Consider the following 25,327-nt stretch of genomic DNA (forward strand, 5'->3'; position numbering starts at 1 on the left):
GCGATATCGCAGTGTGTAACGGGGGCTTTAGTGCTCATTATTATGTGAATATAGTTGTGTAAATAACTGCTATAAATATGTATGCTGCAGATTTACACCCTACTGTTTTTCTGCTACTAGGTGGGAAATTTCCGGGGCTGTCATTGGTACTGAATGTGGAACAATAGAATCAGGCTCTTCTCTTGTATTTATGAAAGATGGAGAAAGAAAATTATGCACCCCTTATATGGATACTACTGGATTTGGAAACCTACGATTTTATTTCAGTATGGGTAAGTTAACAAAACACACTTTTAATTTGTCACCATGTTCTTATACAGCTCTGGCAAAAATTAAGAGACCACTTTCAAATGTTCAGTTTGTCTGATTTTTTTCTTTATAGATATATTTTTGAGTAAAATGTAAATTGTTCTTTTAGTCTATAAACTTCTGACAACATGTCTCCAAATTTCCAAGCAATACATTTTGTATTTTTTCTAACAAAGAAAAATGGTCAAAATAAAAAAAAACAAAAAGCAAAACCAGTGCTTTCAGACCTCAAATAATGCAAAGAAAACAAGTTCATAATCATTTAGAAACAACAATACTTTTGTTTTAACTCCGTAAGAGTTCATAAATCAATATTTTGTGGAATAACCATGATTTTTAAAAATGGCTTTCTTGCGTGTTGGCATGCTTTCCACCAGTCTTTGACACTGCTTCTGGTGCAAAAATTTAAGTAGTTCTTTGTTTGATGGCTTGTGACTATCCATCATCCTCTTGATTACATTCCAGAGGTTTTCAATGGGTTCAGGACTGAAGAATGGGCTGCCCATGACAGGGTTTTGTATATCACCTATTTTATGTATCTATCTTAGATTAATATTAAAATTTGAGATTCCTCAGTGGTTGATACCTTTTAGTGGCTAACTGAAGGCATGGCAACAAATAGCAAGCTTCCGAGACCACTCATCAGGCTCAGTATAACAGAAAATCTGAAGAGTGCACTGTCCTGTTGTGTTTGTTTGTGTTTGTTTGTTTGTTTGTTTGTTTGTTTGTTTGTTTGTGTGTGTGTGTATATGTATATACATATATATATATATATATACACACACACTCACTGGCCCCACTTTATTAGTTACACCATGCTAGTAACGGGTTGGACCCCCTTTTGCCTTCAGAACTGCCTCAATTCTTCGTGGCAGAGATTCAACAAGGTGCTGGAAGCATTCCTCAGAGATTTTGGACCATATTGACATGATGGCATCACACAGTTGGCGCAGATTTGTCGGCTGCACATCCCTGATGCGAATCTCCCGTTCCACCACATCCCAAAGATGCTCTATTGGATTGAGATCTGGTGACTGAGGAGGCCATTTGAGTACAGTGAACTCATTGTCATGTTCAAGAAACCAATCTGAGATGATTCGAGCTTTATGACATGGCGCATTATCCTGCTGAAAGTAGCCATCAGATGCCTGTTCTTAGCTGAGAGGAGTGGTACCCAGTGTGGTCTTCTGCTGCTGTAGCCCATCTGCCTCAAAGTTCGACGCACTGTGCGTTCAGAGATGCTCTTCTGCCTACCTTGGTTGTAACGGGTGGCAATTTGAGTCACTGTTGCCTTTCTATCAGCTCGAACCAGTATGCCCATTCTCCTCTGACCTCTGGCATCAACAAGGCATTTCCGGCCACAGAACTGCCGCTCACTGGATTTTTTTTCTTTTTCGGACCATTCTCTGTAAACCCTAGAGATGGTTGTGCGTGAAAATCCCAGTAGATCAGCAGTTTCTGAAATACTCAGACCAGCCCTTCTGGCACCAACAATCATGCCACGTTCAAAGGCACTCAAATCACCTTTCTTCCCCATACTGATGCTCGGTTTGAACTGCAGGAGATTGTCTTGACCATGTCTACATGCCTAAATGCACTGAGTTGCCGCCATGTGATTGGCTGATTAGAAATTAAGTCTTACCACACAGTTGGACAGGTGTACCTAATAAAGTGGCCAGTGAGTGTATATATATTATATATATATATATATGCAATATTGAGGAAAAAAAAGATGCATGACTCACCAGTTCAAATTAATATAAAAGAGTCGTTTATTCTATTCCTTGGGATTAGGGCTAATACATGATGTGCAGGTTACAGAGGCATGCATTGTGCCAGTATTTTTTTCTTTGAAATGTATATATATGCATATATAAAAATGTGACTCTTCAGATTTTGTGTAACACTATGCCTGAGGAAGAGACCTGAGTAGTCTCGAAAGCTTGCGATTTGTTTTTTTCTTTCCAGTTAGCCATTAAAAGGAATCAACCACTGAGGACTCTGAAATGGTAATATTTTTCTATCTACTGGCTAACACTGTGCAAAGTTTTATTTTTCCTGTATTAGATTAACCTCTTCGTCCTCCAGCCTGCTTTCACCTTCATGACCAGGCCAAATTTTACAATTCTGACCAGTGTCACTTTATGTGTTAATAACTCTTGAACGCTTCAACGTATCCCACTGGTTCTAAGATTGTCTTTTTCATGACATACTGTACTTCACGATAGTGATAAAATTTCTTTGCTATGACTTGTGTTTATTTGTGAAAATATTGGAAATTTGACAAAAATGTTGAAAATGTAGCAATTTTCAAACTTTTAATGTCTATGCCCTTAAATTAGAGAGTTATGTCACACAAAATAGCTAATTAATAACATTCCCCACATGTCTACTTTACATCAGCACAATTTTTGAAACATCATATTTTTAGTTAGAAGTGTTAAAAGTTAAGGAGCGATTTCTCATTGTTACAACAAAATTTACAAAACCATTTTTTAGGGACCACATCACATTTGAAGTGACTTTGAGGGGTCTATATGACAGAAAATACCCAAAAGTGACAACATTCTAAAAGCTGCACCCCTGAAGGTGCTCAAAACGACATTCAAGAAGTTTATTAACCCTTCAAGTGCTTCACAGGAAGTGAAGCAACATGGAATGAAAAAATTAACACTGAGCATGATGATATCCCATGGGCGAAAATTACTTTTTTGTGCTCCTGGGTGCATGGCAGGGCTCGGAATGTAAGGAGCACCATTTGACTTTTTGATTGCAAAATTTGCTTGAATCATTAGTGGACGCCATGTTGCATTTGGAGAGCCGCTGATGTGCCTAAACAGTGGAAATCCCCCAACAGTGACACCATTTTGGAAACTAGACCCCTCAGGAAACTTATCTGGATGTGTGGTGAGCACCTTGAACCTCCAGGTGCTTCACAGAAAATTATAAAGTAGAGCCGTCACAACAGAAAAATCACATTTTTCCACAAAAATGTTCTTTTAGCTCCAAATTTTTTACTTTCAGGAGGGAAACAGGAGAAAATGGACCCTGAAATTTGTTGTGTAATTAATCCTGGGTACACAGATATCCCATATGTGGGGGAAAACTACTGTTTGAGTGAACGACAGGACTCTTCAAAAGTTTAGGGTCACTTAGAAATTTCCTTATTTTTGAAAGAAAAGTACAGTTTTTCCAATGAAGTTAACATTAAATGATTCAGAAATACAATCTATACATTGTTAATGTGGCAAATGACTATTCTAGCTCCAAATGTCTGGTTTGTAATGCAATATGTTCATAAGTGTATAGAGGCCAATTTCCAACAACCATCACTCCAGTGTTCTTATGGTTCTTTGTGTTTGCTAACTTTGTAAGAAGGCTAATGGATGTTTAGAATACCCTTGAAAACTCTTGTGCAAGTATGTTAGCACAGCTGAAAACAGATTGGCTGATTAGAGAAGCTATAAACCTGACCTTCCTTTGAGCTAGTTGAGAATTTTGAGCATTACATTTGTTGGTTCTATTAAACTCTCAAAATGGCCAGAAAAAAAGAAATTTCATGGGAAACTCGACAGTCTATTCTTGTTCTTAGAAATTAAGGCTACTCCATGCGAGAAATTGCCAAGAAACTGACGATTTCCTACAATGGTGTTTGCTACTCCCTTCAGAGGAGAGCACAAACAGGCTCTAACCAAAGTAGAACGAGAAATGAGAGGCCCAGCTGCATACAAGCAACAAGACAAGTACATTAGATTCTGCAGTTTGAGAAATCGACTAATCACAGGTCCTCAACTGGCAGCTTCATTAAATAGTACATGCAAAATGCCAGTGTTAATGTCTACAGTGAAGAGGCGACTCTGGGATGCTGGTCTTCAGGGCAGAGTGGCAAAGAAAAAGCCATATATGAGACTGGCTAATAAAAGGAAAAGATTAATATGGGCAAAAGAACACAGACATTGGACAGAGGTAGATTGGAAAAAAGTGCTATGCACAGACGAATCCAAGTTTGAGGTGTTTGGATCACACAGAAGAACAATTGTAAGGCGCAGAACAACTGAAAAGATGCTGGAAGAGTGCCTGACGCCATCTGTCAAGCATGGTGGAGGTAATATGATGGTCTGAAGTTGCTTTGGTGCTGGTAAAGTGGGAGATTTGTACAAGGTAAAAGGGATTTTGAATAAGGAAGGCTATCACTCCATTTGGACAGGGCTTGATTTGGAGCCAACTTCATCCTGCAACAGGACAATTACCCAAAGCACACCTCCAAATTATGCAAGAACTATTTAGGGAAGAAGCAGGCAGCTGGTATTCTATCTGTAATGGAGTGGCCAGCGCAGTCACCAGATCTCAATCCCATTGAGCTGTTGTGGGAGCAGCTTGACCGTATGGTATGCAAAAAGTGCCCATCAAGCCAAACCAACTTGTGGGAGGGGCTTCTGGAAGCATGGGGTGAAATTTATCCAGATTACCTCAGCAAATTAACTGCTAAAATGCCAAACGTCTGCAATACTGTAATTGTTTCAAAGGGAGCATTCTTTGACGAAAGCAAAGTTTGAAGGAGAAAATTATTATTTCAAATAAAAATCTTTTTTTCGAGCCTTGTCAATGTATGGACTAGATTTTAAATTCATTTGTCAACTCATTTGATTAATAAAAGTATGAGTTTTCATAGAAAACACAAAATTGTCTGGGTGACCCCAGATTTTTGAACATTAGTGTATGTTTGGGTTTTCATCTAAATCTCAGAGTGACCTGATTCATATGAAACCCCTGAGGGAGCCACTTACTATAATGAGACAGGACAGTTACTCTGGACTCCATCTGGCATCTGTTCAGCCTTGTCCTTCTTTTCAGAAGTGCACAAAACTGTGGCAGACCACGCATTTATAAACACCTATAAAGAGCGACACCGCTGGATCAAAGGTCAGATGGCATCCACAATGCCTCCATCTGACTCATTATAGGGAATCTTCTGTCTGGGGATTAGTCTAAATCAAGTATTTCAGAGATTTACACAGAAAACCCCAGTGTAATCGCCCAGTGTAGAGCGCAGGATAAATGTGTGCCAAGCCTAACTGCGATCTTTGGGATATAGAATGATGAAATCAACAGCATATGAAGAATTGGTTTTCTTTATTTTTTACACTGTTCCTCTTGCAGTATAAGTGATTAGACAACTTTATTCTTCAGATAGGTGCGATTACAGCGATACCTGATTTATATCAGGTTTTCATATTTGGCTGCTGTCACACACTAAAAGATGCTTTTTTATTGCAAAAAGTGCATGACCATCTTATTTTTCCATATTTTGTCTGACAGGAGCATATAAGTTCTTGTTTTTGCGGGACAAATTGATCTTTTTATTAGTACCATTTTCGCACAAATGACCTTTTTTGATCACTTTCTATTGGGAGGCAGAATGAACAAAGCCAGAAATTCAAGAATTGTTTTTTGGGAAAGGTTTTTATGCCGTTCAGTGATAAAATTGATAAGACAGTTTTTTTCTGTGGGTCAGTACGATTAAAGCGATACAACATTTATTATTACTTTATGTTTTGGTGCTTTTACACTATAAAGACTTTTATAGAAAAAGAATTCTTTCTGCATTGCTTTATTCTGAGAGCTATAACTTTTTTTTTTTTCTGCTTACGGAGCAGTATGGCAGCTTGTTTTTTTGCGGGACAATATGACGTTGTCATAGATACCATTTTTTATGTTCGCTTGTTTGTTTGTTATTTCCACGGTATTCACTTAAAGGGGTTTACTATTCGGACAGTTTTATTGGTCGGGTCGTTCTGGACATGTCAACACAAAATATGTGTATAGATATGTAATCAGTGACCTAGCTTTCCTTACCTGATCCTGTTGTAACATTGTATGTACTATCTATATTTGGCATATATGTTAATAAATTATTTATTTTATGATATTGAACTCTATACTCCCTGTGATTCAATGGCTTTCAAGTTCCTCATAGGGTCTCGTTTCCAAAATGGTGTCACTTGTGGGTTTTTTTCACTGTTTAGGCACACTAGGGGCTCTCCAAACGCGACTTGGTGTCCAATCTCAATTCCAGCCAATTCTGCATTGAAAAAGTCAAACGGTGTCCTTCCCTTCTGGGCTCTGCCGTGCTCCCAAACAGTGGTATACCCGCACATATGGGGTATGGGTGTACTCAGGAAAAATTGCACAACAACTTTGGGGGTCTAATTTCTCCTGATACCCTTGTAAAAATAAAAATTTGGGGGCGAAAAGATCATTTTTGTGGAAAAAAATGATTTTTTATTTTCACGGCTCTACGTTATAAACTTCTGTGGAGCACTTGGAGGTTCAAGGTGCTCACCACATATCTAGATAAGTTCCTTAAGGGGTCTAGTTTCCAAAATGGAATCACTTGTGGGGGGTTTCCACTGTTTAAGCACATCAGGGGCTCTCCAAACGCAACATGGCGTCCGATCTCAATTCCAGCCAATTCTGCATTGAAAAAGTCAAACGGCGCTCCTTCCCTTGCGAGCTCTGCCGTGTGCCAAAAAGTGGTTTACCCCCACATATGGGGTATCGGTGTATTCAGGAGAAATTGTACAACAAATTTTGTGGTTCATTTTCTGTTTTAACACTTGTGAAAATAAAAAAAATTGGTTCTGAAGTAAATTTTTTGCAAAAAAAGTTAAATGTTAATTTTTTCCTTCCACATTGCTTCAGTTCCTGTGAAGCACGTAAAGGGTTTTTAAACTTCTTGAATGTGGTTTTGAGCACCCTGAGGGGTTCAGTCTTTAGAATGGTGTCACTTTTGTGTATTTTCTGTTATGTACACCCCTCAAAATGATTTTAAATATGATGTGGTCCCTAAAAAAAATGGTTTTGTAAATTTTGTTGTAAAAATTTACTCAAAATGTATGACAGTTAAATGCATGCATTACTGACAAAACTTATGCAAATACTCTCAATTACTTTTCACTTTTAATGGTTTTTCTGGTGATACATTTTTTTCAGTTATACAATTTTTTTAAAATTTATGTATGATCATATTTAGGTGGACTCTGCAACCCAGGAGAATCCCATGAAAATGATGTTGTCCTATATGCACAGGTTGATGGTAGAAAAGAACATATTGTAATGGATACACTCTCCTATTCCTCCTATAAGGTAAATCTGCAACAGGACCATTTAAGTAAAGCCCTACATACACATTAGACTAATCTCGGTGCATCAGCTGATAACAACGGATTTGGCTGACGCTCAAATATGTATGGGGCACCAGACATCTAAATGACTGGGAAGTTGTAGAACGGTCATGTTCAATTTCGGACTTCTGATCACTTTGTTCTACCAGCGATGGCTATCTCATAGAAAACAGAAGAGCACTCAGGTAAATGAATGCTTCTGTGCTTGAGAGAGCTGGCTGAGATGTCTGTGGGCCATACAAGCATCGTTCAGCCAAGAGTAATTTAATATGTATGTCAGGCTGAAGACTAGAAGAGAAGCTTTGCTGAGAAAGTACACTGCTTTCTTATTATATCAGCAGAGTCTGTAAGACATAATTCTTAACCAGTAACCATTTTTAGCTTTTGACAAGTCAACATTAGTTTAATTTTTGGTGTCACATACTATGAATAACATTTAAAATTATTTATTTTTTTTAAGGTGCCTTCTTTAGTTTCATCAATTATTAGCCCCGAACTGCAGACTCCGGCCACTAAATTTTGCCTAAAGCAAATCAGTCACCGAGGAGACAACTTAAATGTTTGGGCTGTGGACTTTTTCCACGTGCTTCCTGTTTTGCCTACTACTGAATCCCACATGATACAGTTCTCTATAAATCTTGGTTGTGGATCACATCAGCCCGGAAACAGGTAAATCAGCCAACAAAAAAGTAGAATGCCTTTGAGAAATCAAAAACCTTCTTTTTGCGAACCTTGTGTGAATGAATACTCCTGATGGACTAGCTTGATTCCTGTTTATTGAAAGGCGTTGTCTCAAATTTGGAATTTACTGGTTACTTAAAATTCCCTCTATTACAAAGAGGCAGTTGCTGGTCATCTAGGCAAGGTTTATCAATTCTTTAAGTTTTTCAGTCTTTACTTACGATTATTCATTACTTTCAGGAAATACACAGTAAATTTGTCCTTGTCTTGTGATGAACACAAAGTTACATATCGCTACAGAAAACACAATTCTGATGTCTATACTGGTACAAAACGAGCACGTGTCTTCTTCACATGATCAGTGAGTCAAGGAAAGGCCACAAAATATGAACTGCGCACACCTAAATGTAAAATAGCAAAGGACCACTTTATTGACACAAAAAAGCACTGACATTTAAACACATCTAACCAGATCGCAAACCCCTGTTTGGATATGAAAATACAGTAAGATATTGAAATCAAACTTAATATTCCCCAGGAAGGATAAATGTAGTCAGTGCACAGTGCAAACCGTTAAATAGACAATCAAATGTATAATACAATAATATCCAAAAGCCAACTCATTCTTCTAGCTCAGCTTCCACAAGGGTGGCCCTGACAAGGACTTTACCACACGGTGCAGGCTGTATGAAAAAGCTGCACAAGCTGCACCAGAAGGAGGGGCTTTCCCACACCCCTGTCTCCCCATATCCCAGGTGTCAATTTTCCTCCGTGTACTGTTATGAATGAGTCACCGTAGGAGGCAAAAGCAGAAATACAAGCTAAGTCCAGAAAACCAGAGAAGTTGGCAACTATCAGATTGCAGACCCCTGAACCTAACAACACAACTAGCAGTAGCCGTGGGGGGTTCCTACGAAGCCCTAGACCCCTCGATCACAGCCAGAGAATTACATAGGCCTAAAGAAAGAAAGGGGAAATCTAAATTGCCCCAGAGCAGACCCCAAAGCAATAGGCAGCCCCCAACATATAATGACGGTGAAGCAAGATGAAAATACTAACACAGACAGAAAGATAGACTGAGCAAAGACGGGGCCCGCAACTATCTAGAAAGGAAAGGACAGGAAGGCTGCTGACTGCAATCTGCCAAAACCCTATCAAAGACATAAGCCAACAAGCTGATATGAAAATGGCCCTGAAGCAGCTAGGCTTCAAAAACTAAATCAGCACTCAGGTATTTTCAGAAGACAGAGCTAAATGAATTCAGCACACCCCAGCAGGGAATGGCAGAAATCCAGAAAAACAAAGCAAAACAAAGTCAAAGCACAAAAGCAAAAGGCTGAGCAGCAAACTTAGCTTTAGAGGAGCAGGAATTCAGACTGGTCTCCAAGGATCCCACAGAGAAATCACCCGCAGGGCAGAAGGGCGTCGGCAGCCTTATATCCAGTCCGTAACTCCACTCAGCCAGTCATCATCATCAGCCTCAGGTGTTTGATAATCAGGCTCACTACCTTTCTTTACCAGAAGAGGGAGTTCCTCGGGCCTCAGTAATGAAGGGGAAAATGAACTCACAACAGTACCTCCCCCTTGAGGAGGGGTCACCGAACCCTCAACTACGCCACCAGGGCGATCAGGGTGAGCCCGATGAAAGGCACGCACCAATCTTTTGGCATGAATATCAGAGGCAGAGACCCAGGAATTATTCTCCTGACCATAACCCTTCCACTTAACCAAATACTGGAGTCTCCGTCTAGCCAGACGGGAATCCAGTACTTTCTCTACCTCATATTCCATGTTACCTTCAACCAATACAGGGTCTGGAGGTGCCACCCCCGGAACAACAGGTTCAACAAACCTCTTCAACAAAGATTTATGGAACACATTATGGATTTTAAATGTGACAGGAAGAGCCAAACGAAAAGAGACCGGATTAATAATCTCCACAATCTTGTAAGGTCCAATAAATGTAGGCTTAAACTTAGGAGAAGCCACCTTCATAGCAATATTTTTTGATGATAACCACACCATATCACCAACCTTAAACTGGGGACCAATGGTCCTATGTCGGTTGGAAAACCACTGGGCCTTTTCCTGGGAGAGAGATAACTTATCCACCACTTGGTCCCAGATCTGGTGCATTCTCTCCACCACAGTGTCAACACCTGGGCAGGCAGAGGGCTCCACCTGCCCTGAAAAAAAATCGAGGATGAAACCCAAAGTTACAAAAAAAAGGTGACAAAGTGGCAGAACTAGCTCTATTATTTAAAGCAAATTCGGCCAAGGGCAAAAATGAAACCCAATCATCCTGATCAGCAGAAATAAAACATCTCAAATATGACTCCAAGGTCTGGTTTGTTCTCTCTGTCTGCCCATTGGTCTGAGGGTGAAAAGCAGAGGAGGACAACTGAATTCCCAGCCTGGAACAGAAAGTTCTCCAAAATCTAGACACAAACTGGACTCCTCTGTCAGATACAATGTTCTCAGGAATCCCGTGCAAACGAACCACCTGTTGTAAAAACAGGGGCAACAACTCAGAGGAAGACGGCAACTTAGGGAGTGGTACAAGATGAACCATCTTAGAGAACCTATCACAAATCACCCAAATAACAGTCATCCTCTGAGAGACAGGCATATCAGAGATGAAATCCATTGAAATATTGGTCCATGGCCTCTTGGGGACAGGCAAAGGCATGAGCAACCCACTAGAGCGAGAACACGATTCAGACCGGGAGCACGTCCCACAGGACTGCATAAAATTCCTGACATCACGAGACAAGGAGGGCCACCAAAAAAACCGACTCACCAGATCTCTAGTACCAAAAATACCTGGATGACCAGCCAAAGCAGAGCAATGAACTTCAGACATCACTCTCTTCTTCCACTGGTCAGGAACATACAACTTTCCACTGGGACAACGCTCAGGTTTGTCCTCCTGGAACTCTTCCAGAGCACGTCTCAAATTGGGCGAGATGGCAGAAAGAACTACCCCTTTGCCTAAGATGGTAGCAGGCTTGGTCACCACAGGAGAATCAGCAAAGAAGCTCCTAGAGAGGGCGTCTGCCTTGACATTCTTTGTTCCAGGAAGAAAAGAAACCACAAAATCAAAACGTGTAAAAAACAAGGCCCACCTAGCCTGTCTAGGGTTCAAGCGCTTAGCCGACTCTAGGTAAATCAAATTCTTGTGGTCAGTGAGGACCACGACTTGATGCTTAGCTCCCTCCAACCAATGTCTCCACTCCTCAAATGCCCATTTTATGGCCAACAGTTCCCTATTCCCCACATCATAGTTACGTTCAGATGGAGAGAACTTTCGGGAAAAGAAAGCACAGGGATTCATTTTAGATGTTACAGGATCCTTTTGGGACAAAACAGCTCCTGCACCAATCTCAGAAGCATCCACCTCTACCTGTAATGGAAGTGAGACATCAGGTTGCCGCAAAACCGGGGCGGAGGTGAATCTTTGCTTCAGCTCCTGAAAGGAAGAAACAGCCTCCGGAGACCAATTTAACACATCAGCACCCTTTTTAGTCAAATCAGTCAATGGCTTGGCAATACTAGAAAATTTTGCTATAAATTTCCGATAAAAATTAGCAAAACCCAAAAACTTCTGGAGGGCCTTCAAAGAAGTGGGCTGAACCCAATCGTGAATGGCCTGCACCTTGGCCGGGTCCATTTCAATAGTTGACGGGGACAAAATAAATCCCAAAAAAGAAATCCTCTGTACTCCAAAAAGGCATTTAGATCCTTTGACATACAGGGAATTCTCCCTCAAGATCCGGAACACAGTCCGAACATGTTCCACATGAGAATCCCAATCCTTGGAGAAGATCAAAATATCATCCAGATAGATAATCAAAAATTTATCCACAAAGTCTCGGAAAATGTCGTTCATGAAGCACTGGAAGACAGAAGGGGCATTAGTGAGCCCAAAAGGCATCACCAGGTACTCAAAATGTCCCTCCGGAGTATTAAACGCCATCTTCCATTCATCCCCATGCTTAATGCGAATAAGATTATACGCCCCCCTGAGGTCAAGCTTGGTAAACCAGCAAGCACCTTTAACTCTGGAGAATAGATCAGAAATCAGGGGTAACGGATACTGATATTTAACAGTAATTTTGTTGAGGGCACGATAATCAATACAAGGTCTTAATGATCCATCCTTTTTGGCTAAAAAAAAAAAAAAACGGCACCTAAGGGTGACGAGGATGGTCTAATATGACCCTTCTCCAACGCCTCCTTAATATAGGATCGCATAGCCTCGTGCTCGGGTACAGATAAATTGAAGAGCCGACCCTTGGGAAATTTACACCCCGGGCTCAGTTCAATTGCACAGTCATAACTCCTATGAGGAGGCAGAGACGCAGACTCATTCTCACTAAATACATCATAAAAGTCCGCCAAATAATCAGGAACATCATGCGACTGAGGAGAGGTGGAAAACACCGGAGCCTCACTAAAGGCACACCGACAACCCCAACTCACCACAGACACAGATTTCCAATCCAAAACTGGATTATGAATCTGTAACCAGGGAAACCCCAGAACAATAGTATCATGCAGATTATGCAACACCAAAAATCTGCAATTTTCTTGATGATCTGGGGCGACCCGCATTACCACCTGGGTCCAAAACTGGGGTTTATTTTTAGCCAAAGGAGTAGCATCAATCCCCCTCAAAGGGATAGGCGTCTGCAGAGGTGTCATCAGAAATCCACAACGTTTAGCAAAATCCAAGTCCATTAGGTTTAGGGCTGCTCCCGAATCCACAAAAGCCTTGGCGGAAAATGTGGACAGAGAGCAGATCAGAGTAATAGCCAGAAGAAACTTAGGTTGAACACCCCCAACAGAAAACGTGTGTGCAAAGCGTTTCTCTCGTTTAGGACAGACAGAAACAATATGCGAGGCATCTCCACAGAAAAAACACAACTTATTACGCCTTCTGAACTCCTGACGCTGCTCTCTGGAAAAAACTATCACATTGCATAGGTTCAGACATTTGTTCAACAGGTGGCAACACCTTTCGTGCAGCTTTGCGTTCGCGCAAACGCCGATCAACCTGAATGGCTAGTGACATAGAATCGTCAAGACCAGAGGGAACAGGAAATCCCACCATAGTATCTTTTACGGCTTCTGACAACCCCTTCCGAAAGAGAGCAGCCAAGGCATTATCATTCCAGGTAGTAAGTACTGCCCACTTTCGGAATTTTTGACAGTACAATTCTGCAGAATCACGACCCTGGCTCAATGCCAGCAGGGTCTTTTCAGCCTGATCAATGGCATTAGGTTCGTCATACAACAACCCCAAAGCTTGAAAGAATGCGTTCACATTAGTCAGAATAGGATCATCTGGTTTCAAAGAAAACGCCCAATCCTGGGGATCGCCACGCAGCAAAGAGATGACAATTTTAACCTGCTGCGCGGAGCTCCCTGACGAGTTAGGCTTCAAGGCAAAAAATAATTTACAATTATTTTTGAAATTCAAAAATTTAGACCGATCCCCAAAAAATACATCAGGTGTAGGAATCTTTGGTTCAGCAGCATGTGAATGAGCAAGGTAGGCGGATATTCCCCGCACTTCCGCAGCGAGCTGCTCCACACGATCAGACAATTGCTTTATCTCCATTGAGAGAAAAAAAAATTCCCCCTACGGCCTCAGAGATATAGAGGAAAAAATATACACTTTTTTTTTTTTTCACAATTCTTTCCTGCTATTGAGTACCCTAGAATCTGCAGTATGGCGGGTGATTCTGTTATGAATGAGTCACCGTAGGAGGCAAAAGCAGAAATACAAGCTAAGTCCAGAAAACCAGAGAAGTTGGCAACTATCAGATTGCATACCCCTGAACCTAACAACACAACTAGCAGTAGCCGTGGGGAGTTCCTACGAAGCCCTAGACCCCTCGATCACAGCCGGAGAATTACATAGGCCTAAAGAAAGAAAGGGGAAATCTAAACTGCCCCAGAGCAGACCCCAAAGCAATAGGCAGCCCCCAACATATAATGACGGTGAAGCAAGATGAAAATACTAACACAGACAGAAAGATAGACTGAGCAAAGACGGGGCCCGCAACTATCTAGATCGAAAGGACAGGAAGGCTGCTGTCTGCAATCTGCCAAAACCCTATCAAAGACATAAGCCAACAAGCTGATATGAAAAAGGCCCTGAAGCAGCTAGGCTTCAAAAAACTAAATCAGCACTCAGGTATTTTCAGAAGACAGAGCTAAATGAATTCAGCACACCCCAGCAGGGAATGGCAGAAATCCAGAAAAACAAAGCAAAACAAAGTCAAAGCACAAAAGCAAAAGGCCGAGCAGCAAACTTAGCTTTAGAGGAGCAGGAATTCAGACTGGTCTCCAAGGATCCCACAGAGAAATCACCCGCAGGGCAGAAGGGCGTCAGCAGCCCTATATCCAGTCCGTAACTCCACTCAGCCAGTCATCATCATCAGCCTCAGGTGTTTGATAATCAGGCTCACTACCTTTCTTTACCAGAAGAGGGAGTTCCTCGGGCCTCAGTAATGAAGGGGAAAATGAACTCACAACAGTGTACCCTTTTACACATGTGCCTGTGCCTTATATATCCTGGCATGCTACATATATATATATATATATATATATATATATATATATATATATATATATATATATATATATACACACTGCTCAAAAAAATAAAAGGGAACACTTAAACAACAGAATATAACTCCAAGTAAATCAAACTTCTGAGAGATCAAACTGTCCACTTAGGAAGCAACACTAATTGACAATCAATTTCACTTGCTGTTGTGCAAATGGAATAGACAACAGATGGAAATTATTGGCAATTATCAAGACACCCTCAATAAAGGAGTGGTTCTGCAGGTAGGGAACACAGACCACATCTCAGTACCGATGCTTTCTGACTGATGTTTTGGTCACTTTTGAATGTTGGTTGTGCTTTCACACTCGTGGTAGCATGAGACGGACTCTACAACCCCCATCTGTGGACGTTGGGCACTCAGACCATCCTCATGGAGTCGGTTTCTATCCATTTGTGGAGACACATGTACAATTGTGGCCTGCTGGAGGTCATTTTGCAGGGCTCTGGAAGTGCTCCTACTGTTCCTCCTTGCACAAAGGCGGAGGTAGCGGTCCTGCTGCTGGGTTGTTGCCCTCCTATGGCCCCCTCCACATCTCCTGGTGTACTGACTTGTCTCCTGGTAATGCCTCTGGACACTATGCTGACAGACACAGCAACCTTCTTGCCACAGCTTGCATTGATGTGCCATCCTGGATGAACTGCACTACCTGAGCCACTTGTGTGGGTTGTAGAGTCCGTCTCATGCTACCATGAGTGTGAAAGCACAACCAACATTCCAAAGTGACCAAAATATCAGCCAGAAAGCATTGGTACTGAGATGTGGTCTGTGGTCCCCACCTGCAGAACCACTCCTTTATTGAGGGTGTCTTGATAATTGCCAATAATTTCCATCTGTTGTCTATTCCATTTGCACAACAGCATGTGAAATTGATTGTCAAACAGTGTTGCTTCCTAAGTGGACAGTTTGATTTCACAGAAGCTTGATTTACTTGGAGTTATATTCTGTTGTTTAAGTGTTCCCTTTATTTTTTTGAGCTGTGTGTATTGTGGTGTAGTTACCACTATGTCAGCTAGGGGGTGCTGTGTGGGTGTCCCAGGACGGGTGTACAGGCACATTCAGTGTGGTAACAGGAGCAGGGTCCTAAATGACCATTATGGGTCTCAAGGTGGGTGGCCTTGGGATGCAGGCTCCAGGGTGTATTGATCAGCAGAGGTACTGCTGATCTTTCTGTTACACTGTGTCAGGGAAGCCTGTGTGTGTCTATACAACCTTTAGTGATGTCATAGCCATGTGATCCCCTTTGGGTGTGGTTACAGGGCTATGTAATTGAGGTGTTTGGCACATGTGAGAGACTGTGAGGGAGTCTGTCTGAGTGTGGACAGACTTCCATGTGTCCAGGCGGGACACTACAGAGGTTGTATATGGGGAGGACTACAGCTCCCAGCATGTGCTGAGACTCTCGGTCCGAGTCTGAAGCCACGGACATTTGTGCTTTTGCCTAATCTAGAGGCTATTTTGGTAATGTGCTCCCTTGTGGGTTTATGATGCAAATAAACCGCATGAACTTTGGGAAGAACCTGCCTCATGATTGTCTCCCGCTGCACCTGAGCGAGTCGAATCCCTACAATTGGTGGAGAATGCGGGCAGCGACTCCCAGAAGCACGTGTGGCAGCGCTGGCGATTCTGAGCCAGGAGAGCAGACTGTCTGACAACCGTGAGTAATACTGACCGAGGTCAGAGAAAGTGACTGTGTTAATATTTGTGGGATACCTCTGAGGAGAAGAGGCGTCCAGGAACCTGTGTGGCCGACACAGATAACAGACAGGAGTCTGTGTTGCACTGACCAGGGTCAGTGAGAGACTGTCCCTGGAGGGGTCAGTGAGCAAGGTCCTGGAGGGTCAGTGTTGGGAGGAGCCCTGAAGCACGTGCTATGACCTTGGACCTGGTGAGGCGTGTGTTGGGCAGTCTCAGGTGGAGACGGATGTCCTGAAGAGCACTCGCTGAGCCCCTGGACCTGGTGAGACCGGTGTGTTGGGAAACCCTGGGAGGAGGGCTGCTCCCTGAATAGCACCCGGTGTGCGCCTGTGTGTTGGACGGTCTCAGGCGGAGACGGTACGTCCTGAACAGCACACGGACAGGACATGAGAGACTGTGCATGTGTTTTTGGTTTTTTTTTCTTTTCCTCTGCAAAACCTGAAGGTGCTTGCTGTGGCTCAGTGGGGTCACGAAGGTCTCGCAGCACAGGGTTCTGGTGTTTTTCCTTTTTTGGGATCTGCCCTGGGAGCATTGGTAGCAGACGCTGTCTGTCTACACCATCCTGCTGCAGCTTTATTGCATGTGACTAAGCGGATACAGTAGTTGTGGCTTTACACAACTATTAAGGGTGAGTACCCTGTATTATTGCTGCATAACCCATTATACCTGCACTGGTAAGGCCCTATGGGTGCACTTTTGTGGCTTTTTTATCTTTGAGGGTGACAAGCGGCTTCCAGTAACCCGGCGGGGTTACGAAGGTGACAAGCGGCTTCCGGTGGATCGGCGGGTCCACGAAGATGGCGCAGCAGGAGCTGCAGTGACACCAGCCGCTGTGTGTGTGTGAACAGCAGCCGGAGGTGCCGGTGGTTTGTGACAGCAGAAGCTGTGGTGGTGCCAGCAAGGACTTGTCTGGTATCGTGAGAGACAAACTGTACTGTGTGAACTGTGGCATAAGAAGTTCTGCAGAACGGACATGGGGAAATCCCAAAAGGGGGCGGTGACCCAAAAGGGAGTGGTAACCAAAAAAGGGGTGGAGTCCCAAAAGGGGCGGTGACCCAAATTAGAGTGGTAACCCAAAAAGGGGTGGAGTCACAAAAGGGGGAGGTGACCCAAATTGGAGTGGTAACCCAAAAGGGGGTGGAGTCCCAAAAGGGGGCGGTGACCCAAATTGGAGTGGCAACCCAAAGCGGGGTGGTGGTCCAGAAAGGGGCCAAGTTTGAAGAAGTGACAGCACTAGGTGACTCAGTAGGTACGTCTGGAGTACCGCAGTGTATGTGCAGGTCTTTTTCAGAATGTGGAATATCCTTTCCAGGTAGTAATGACGGGCCACAGATGTGTACAGTGATGCTGCACCGGGAAGGAGCCTTTGGTCGGCTGGACTCAGAGAGTCAGGTGACTCTGACAGGAACGCCTCTCGTTTTCTCTCTGACCGAGAAAAACGTCAGGGTTCGCTGTAAACACGGGGTCACGGTGAACTACGCAGTAGACACAGTAGTGTTTGAGGGGACCAAAGGTGGCGAGTGCCAAGGTAGAGGGATACCACGGGACTTAGTCTATGCCTGGGAGAGGGGCCGGGACTTTCTTTTGTCTGATGACATTTGGTCGGATGATGGAGATGCTTCGACTGTGGGGCCAGCGGACACTGAGACAGTGACGGCTCCTGACATGGACAGGTCAGAGGTAGAACTGACCAGAGGAAGAAGTACATCTGCCCAACTGACGGACCTGACGTCTCGTGATAAGACAGATGGTGGGCTGGGAGATGAGACTACTGGACTAGACACATTGGTGCTGGACGGTAACTTGAGGGTTCACTCGACTGGTGTGACTGACCCAGTGGTACCCTTTAATGATATAATTAAAGAGGTAGTGGTGAGACAGGTGCTGGCCAAAAGAGAACAAGATCATGAGATACAGCTGATAAAGGAGACTGTAACAGAACATGTCGAACGGGAAGGAGTCCTAAGGCAAGCAGCTGAGCACAGAGTGGATGAGCTGGAGAAGGAAGTCTCTGAGCTCAGAGGTCACCTGTCAGCATGTAAAACCATGAACAAGACCCTGTTGGAAGATATGGAGGTGCTCAGAGAGGCCCAAGAGAAGCATCAACAGGAGATTCTCAGTAGAGAGGATCAGCGTCACTACCTGGCAGAGGAGCGAGATAAAGTTCTGCAAGAACTCAGTGGAGTAGTAAAAGGTCTTCTGCAGAAGAAGTGGATGGGTGAAGATGTACAGCGGCCGTGCCCGACTGATAGCAAGGCAGAACTGCCAAAGCCCATCTTGGAAAAGGGTCCTGAAGACTGTAAATCTCAGGAAGATGGTGAACCAAGAGCTGCACAAGACAGTCACCCGGTCTTTTCAGATACCTTGAGGGAAGTGTCCGTGGGGAACCCAGAGCCATCTGTCCAGGATGAGAGCAAGTCCATGACCTTCAAGTGCGTGATGGAGGTACCCGAAGACGTGCGAGAAGCGTGTGCCAGCGAAGGTGTGCATGAGACCTTTAAAAAGGCAGTAAAGGCCTATAGTGTGAGCTGGGCACCAGAAACAGACCAGTTGGTGATACTGGCAGAAATGGAAGACACAGAGAGAAGGGTGGCTGTCCTGAAGGAGATGCACCTACAATGTCTCCGCACGAAACAGATGCTCGTGGAGCGTAATAGGAAAGCCGCTCGACGTCTGGAGCTTGCAAGGGAAGCACAAAGTCGGCTGGGCTTTGTGGAAGACATAATTCCGGTACCCAGAAATCTGGTGGGGAAAGTCGTTGGCAGACTTGGAAAGGTGATGCAGGAGATGGTGAATCGATCCTGTGTGAAGAGAGTGAGGATCCCACCTGCTGGTGAAATCCAAGTCATTATTGAAGATGACATGGTTCCTGTCATTGTGGTTGGTTCGGTGGAAAGCATTGGGAAGCTTCGCATGCTCCTGGAATATCGGGTAGCGTACCTGAAGGAGATTGAGCAGCTAAGACAGGATCGACTGCAGATGAATGAGCAGATAGAGAACGTCAGGTGGAGTCCACCTCCAACCCAAGGTGTAAGGACCCGAAGGGATCCTCCAAGGAATGAAAGGACAGGTAGTCGAAGGCAAGAACGTCGAGAGTCTGCAAGTGGCCGTTCTAATCGTAGTAACATAGGCACGAGACCCAGTGGTGGACATAGTGACAGAGGGTCAGACTCAGACCAGCCAGTTGGCCCAGCTGGACGTGGAACTCATGACCGTGTGAACTGGGAGAGCCGGCCAGTGAGAGAAAGGTCGGGTGACGGAGCGCACTGCAAACAGGTGGAGACTAAAGAGTGTCTGATCACACTGACGGACGTTGACGGGAAGGCCAAAGCCCAAGGCCGAGATACTGACCGCTGGGGGCGGGGGAGGCCTAACATGAATATGAGGCAGTTTGACTACCGAAACAGACGGAGATGGTCCTCTCGACTTGTAGGGCAAGGTGACATGGGTGCCAGGTCTCAAGATACCTGGGTGATGTCATGTGTTCAACCCCACAAGTTTGAACAGAGGGGGGAGGTATATGGTGTAGTTACCACTATGTCAGCTAGGGGGCGCTGTGTGGGTGTCCCAGGACGGGTGTACAGGCACATTCAGTGTGGTAACAGGAGCAGGGTCCTAAATGACCATTATGGGTCTCAAGGTGGGTGGCCTTGGGATGCAGGCTCCAGGGTGTATTGATCAGCAGAGGTACTGCTGATCTTTCTGTTACACTGTGTCAGGGAAGCCTGTGTGTGTCTATACAACCTTTAGTGATGTCATAGCCATGTGATCCCCTTTGGGTGTGGTTACAGGGCTATGTAATTGAGGTGTTTGGCACATGTGAGAGACTGTGAGGGAGTCTGTCTGAGTGTGGACAGACTTCCATGTGTCCAGGCGGGACACTACAGAGGTTGTATATGGGGAGGACTACAGCTCCCAACATGTGCTGAGACTCTCGGTCCGAGTCTGAAGCCACGGACATTTGTGTTCTTTTGCCTAATCTAGAGGCTATTTTGGTAATGTGCTCCCTTGTGGGTTTATGATGCAAATAAACCCCATGAACTTTGGGAAGAACCTGCCTCATGATTGTCTCCCGCTGCACCTGAGCGAGTCGAATCCCTACAGTATGTATACAGTATATATACTCATACACACACACATATTGCACTTTATGCTATTTTGCACATCTGTCTATATTCATAGACATCACCTTGCATATTGCAGATTATTGTAAATCATGCATTAATGATTATATGGCCATGTGTTTTTGTGTGTTCCCATCATGCATTTTGCGTAGGCTTTTGGATATTATTGTATTATACATTTGATTGTTTATTTACCGCTTTGCGCTATGCACTGGCTACATTTATCCTTCCTGGGGAATATTATGTGTGATTTCAATATCTTACTGTATTTTCATATCCAGACAGGGGTTTGCTGTATGGTTTTAGATGTTTTTAAATGTCAGTGCTTTTTGTGTCAATAAAGTGGTCCTTTGCTGTTTTACATTTAAGTGTGCGCAGTTCATATGTTTTAGCCTTTCCTTGACTCACTGCCCTGTTTTCCAGGCATTTACAGCACCCTTGTCTTTTATTTACTCTATGGTAGTGCATTCTTCTCTCTGGCTTTGCCTGTCCTTCACATGATCAGGACAGATGTGTATCAATTGGAAATAAATCAAGAAAGTTCCTAATGCATGACAGTGGACTTTATCCATTGAGTATCATATATTGAAAAATTGCATAACAATATATATTACCGGTAATCACCTATCATTTGCTAAAAATGTTATATTAAGGTTGCTTTACTTTATTTCTGACTGACACTGGAATCTCCTGGTACTTTAGACCATTCTTCTATCTTTTGTATTATAAATACTGTAGTGATGTAATACTTTACCCTATTTAGTTTGCAGAGTATTTTTCCGTGTTTGCCTTACTACATTTTCTATGCAGAAAATTCAGCTACTCCATTTTTATTGCCATTTTTCATAGATCTCTGAACACACTCAATTATATTTGTAATGTATGTACTTTTGTTTTATTACTTGTATTTAATCCATGTATTTTTTTCAGTAATGTCAGCCACAGCTTTCTAGTTTAAAACAGTCTCTCCCCTCTCTCTTTATATCATGATCCTTGTTAGCTTTGGCAGTTTGGCAGTACAAGTGTTAACAACCTATATTGGAAAATCGGCATTGCCACAGGGTGGTGTGCAAACACAGTTACTGTGCCATTCCCCTTGTTCACATTGTCATTAATGTACAGCACTGCAAGTTAATTGCTATCTTCCATCGTCATACATTTACTGCTGGGGGGTTTTTTTCTCTACGTTTGAGAACCATTTATCTGCTTTTTATGTTCTTCAGGGATTTGAATTACAGTATGTGTGTACAGTACCAAATGTTTTAAAATTTAGCTTAATCCTTAACCAGGAGACATGTATTCTACTTTACAATACTGTCACATTCTCATTTATACATAGACTTAGCTGGATGTCAGTAATCCATTTCAGTTTCTAGAATTTAAAGCGTAATAATACTGCAGTTCATTAAAACCTCTCAGTAATCTGCAGCAGTGCAAAGCACACATTTACACAACCCATTCTGTCAGTTTTTAATCCAGCTGACTGTATATATAATTGAGCCAATGAAACACAACAGTATGTAACATAATATTTCTATGCATTTAGTGTTGTAACAATGAATCATGTTAAGATTTCTATTATCTACTCGTTAAGTATTAAAAGTGCCTAATTTATTCATTAAAAAAAATTAGATCAAATATTATTTTCAAGTGTTATTTATATATTTTTTTCTTTGTGTATAGATTTCGAAAAAAATTTTAAGAAACTATATTAACTTTTTTCTTTTAAATGTCAATAGTGTTAGCCTGGAATTTTCAACCAATCATGGCAGGACCTGGTCTTTATTGCATTCTGAATGCCTGCCTGAGCTTTGTGCAGGATCTCATTTGCCACACAGCACCATATATTCATCAGACAACTACAGTGGGTAAGAAGGAACTTGAAACTTCAGATTTTAAGAAGAAAATTGTAAACAACACTATTCAGACACTAGTGGTCAGACCACTGTTGACAGACATACTTTATTTTGTGCAAATCTCTTAGTGGGTTCTCATGTCATGAAGTGAAGAGGAGCTAGTAGCAGACACAGATATTTTGCTGCAAGTTCCCCTGAAATGACAGTTACACTTTAAAATGTAACTGTTGTTTCAGGAGAACTTGCAGCACAATGTCTTTGTCTCACTCTGTCTCCCTCCCTTCTACATAGAACTTAAAGGGAATCTGTCACCCCTTTTTTGAGATATCATATAATGATATCATTCAATTGTGTGTCACATAAGGATTCTCTTAGTACTTTTGCTTCCCCCTGACCCCGCACCTTTCATGCATAAATACCTTTTTTATATCGGTTCAGATGTACGCGTATGTAAACTACCGCTGTCTGGTCCGCTGGGCGGGGCTTATTCACCTGCTCCTCCCCTCCCTGTCTTGCTCTATGCATTTCTTCTTGTGTAGAGCAAGACAGGGAGGGGGGAGCAGTTGAATAAGCCCCGCCCAGCGGACCAGACAGCAGCAGTTTACATCTGAACCGATATAAAAAAGATATTTATGCATGAAAGGTGCAGGGTCAGGGGGAAGCAAAAGTACTAAGAGAATCCTTATGTGACACACAATTGAATGATATCATTATATGATATCTCAAAAAAGGGGTGACAGATTCCCTTTAATGAAAAGTGACTGTCTCATTAATGAGAAAATCTATTTAAACTGTAGGCAGATTTTACCCAATGAATTGAATAAAACCTCAATATAGAAAACATCAGTATAAGAGAAGGAATATGCAGATTTATCTGATAAATCTATTATTTTCCTGTGTATTATTGATTAAAGAACGAAAAATTAAAATGATGATTACTCATTAAAACTCAGCTATCTGTGATTGTGAACAAAAAGTTGTGCTCAAAAGTTTGCATACTCTGGCAGAATTTTTGCTTTCTTGGCCTTTTTTCAGAGAATATGAATGATAACACCAAAACTTTTTCTCCACTCCTGGTTAGAAGTTGGGTGAAGCCATTTATTGTCAAACTACTGTGTTTTCTCTTTTTAAATCATAGTGACAACCCAAAACATCCAAATTACCCTGATCAAAAGTCTACATACCCTGCTGATTTTGGCCTGATAACATGCACAGAAGTTCACAAAAATGGGTTTGACTGGCTACCAAGGGAAACATCCTCACCTGTGACCTGTTTGATTATAATCAGTGGGTATGCATAAAAGCTGAGTGAGTTTCTAGGATCCAGATAGACTCTTGCATCTTTCATCCAGCCACTGATGTTCCTGGATTGTGAGTCATGGGGAAAGCAAAAGAATTATCAATGGATCTACGGGAAAAGGTTGTTGAACTGTATAAAACAGAAAAGGAATTGATAATGCCAGTCAGCAGCAATCAAACTGTGATTAACAAATGGAAAATCAGGGGCTCTGTAAAAACAAAACCACGGTCAGGTAGACCAACAAAAATTTCATCCACAACTGCCAGGATAATTGTTCGGGATGCAAATGAAAACCCACAAATAACATCAGCTGAAACACTGGACTCTCTGAAAACTAGTGGTGTGGCTGTTTCAAGATGGACAATAAGGAGGCACTTGAAGAAAAATGGACTGCATGGTCGAGTCACCAGAAGAAAGCCATTACTGCGCAAATGCCACAAAGTATCTCACCTACAATGCACAAAACAGCACAGAGGCAAGTCACAAAACTTGTGGAACAAGGTAATTTGAAGTGATGAGACCAAAATTATGCTTTATGACTACAACCATAAAAGTCACATCTAGAGAGGTCAACAAGGCCTATGATGAAAGGAACACCATTCCTACTATAAAGCACGGAGATGGATCACTGATGTTTTGGGGATGTGGGAGCTACAAAGGCACAGGAAACTTTGTCAAAGTTGAAGGAAAGATGAATGCAGCACGTTATCAGCAAATACTGCTATGCATGGGACATACTTGGGCGTTCCAATATGACAACGATACAAAACACAAGGCCAAGTCAACCTGTCATAGGCTACAGCAGAACAAAGTGAAGGTTCTGGAGTGGCCATCTCAGTCTCCTGACTTCAATATCATTGAGTCACTCTGCTGAGATCTCAAGTGTGCAGTTCATGCTAGACAGCCCAGGAATTTACAGGAACTGGAGGCTTTTTGCCAAGAAGAGTGGGCAGCTTTACTATCTGAGAAAATAAAGAACCTCATCCACAACTTCCACAAAAGACTTCAAGCTGTCATTGATGTTAGAGGTGGCAATACACGGTATTAAGAAATGGGGTATGTAAACTTTTGATCAGGGTTATTTGGATGGTTTGGGTTGTCATTATGATTTAAAAAGAAAAAAAAAACATTAGTTTGACAATAAATGGCTTTACCTAACCACTATTCATGAGTGGAGAAAAAGTTTTGGTGTTATCATTCATATTGTCTGAAAAAAAGGTCAAGAAAGCAAAAATTCTGCCGGGGTATGTAAACTTTTGAGCACAACTGTATAGTATAATGATAAGATTCTACAATCCATGATTTTAAGTCAATATTTTATCTTATATTAATCTAGATATTTATATTACTTAGGTGGAATAGGATTACAACCCTTCTCCCAAATGCAGCGCTTACTAGGAATACACGAGTTCGATGGAGGCAGAACGGACCTGTTGTTGGGAACATGTGGGCACTTGACAACAGTTAGTATTAATATTCTTTTTTAAAACTTTGATAAAAATACCCCACTGTTTATAGATTGATATTATTAGTATTA

The 25,327-nt window shown here is 42.5% G+C and overlaps 1 protein-coding gene across 3 annotated transcripts in view; it reads left to right on the forward strand.

Annotated features, from left to right (window-relative positions):
- The window catches only part of RELN (reelin), a 1,162,997-nt gene that overhangs the window by 735,363 nt on the left and 402,307 nt on the right, over positions 1-25,327 (forward strand). For all 3 annotated transcript variants that reach the window (XM_073573631.1, XM_073573629.1, XM_073573630.1), the window contains exons 12-16: positions 121-272; positions 7,343-7,455; positions 7,954-8,162; positions 22,374-22,502; positions 25,144-25,253. In XM_073573631.1, the coding sequence (XP_073429732.1) occupies positions 121-272; positions 7,343-7,455; positions 7,954-8,162; positions 22,374-22,502; positions 25,144-25,253 (713 nt within the window). The remainder of the gene's footprint in view (positions 1-120; positions 273-7,342; positions 7,456-7,953; positions 8,163-22,373; positions 22,503-25,143; positions 25,254-25,327) is intronic.

The sequence above is a fragment of the Dendrobates tinctorius genome, unplaced genomic scaffold (genome assembly GCF_039654945.1).
Source record: "Dendrobates tinctorius isolate UK_male_01 unplaced genomic scaffold, ASM3965494v1 ptg000035l, whole genome shotgun sequence".
In the NCBI taxonomy this organism is placed as follows: Eukaryota; Metazoa; Chordata; class Amphibia; order Anura; family Dendrobatidae; genus Dendrobates; species Dendrobates tinctorius.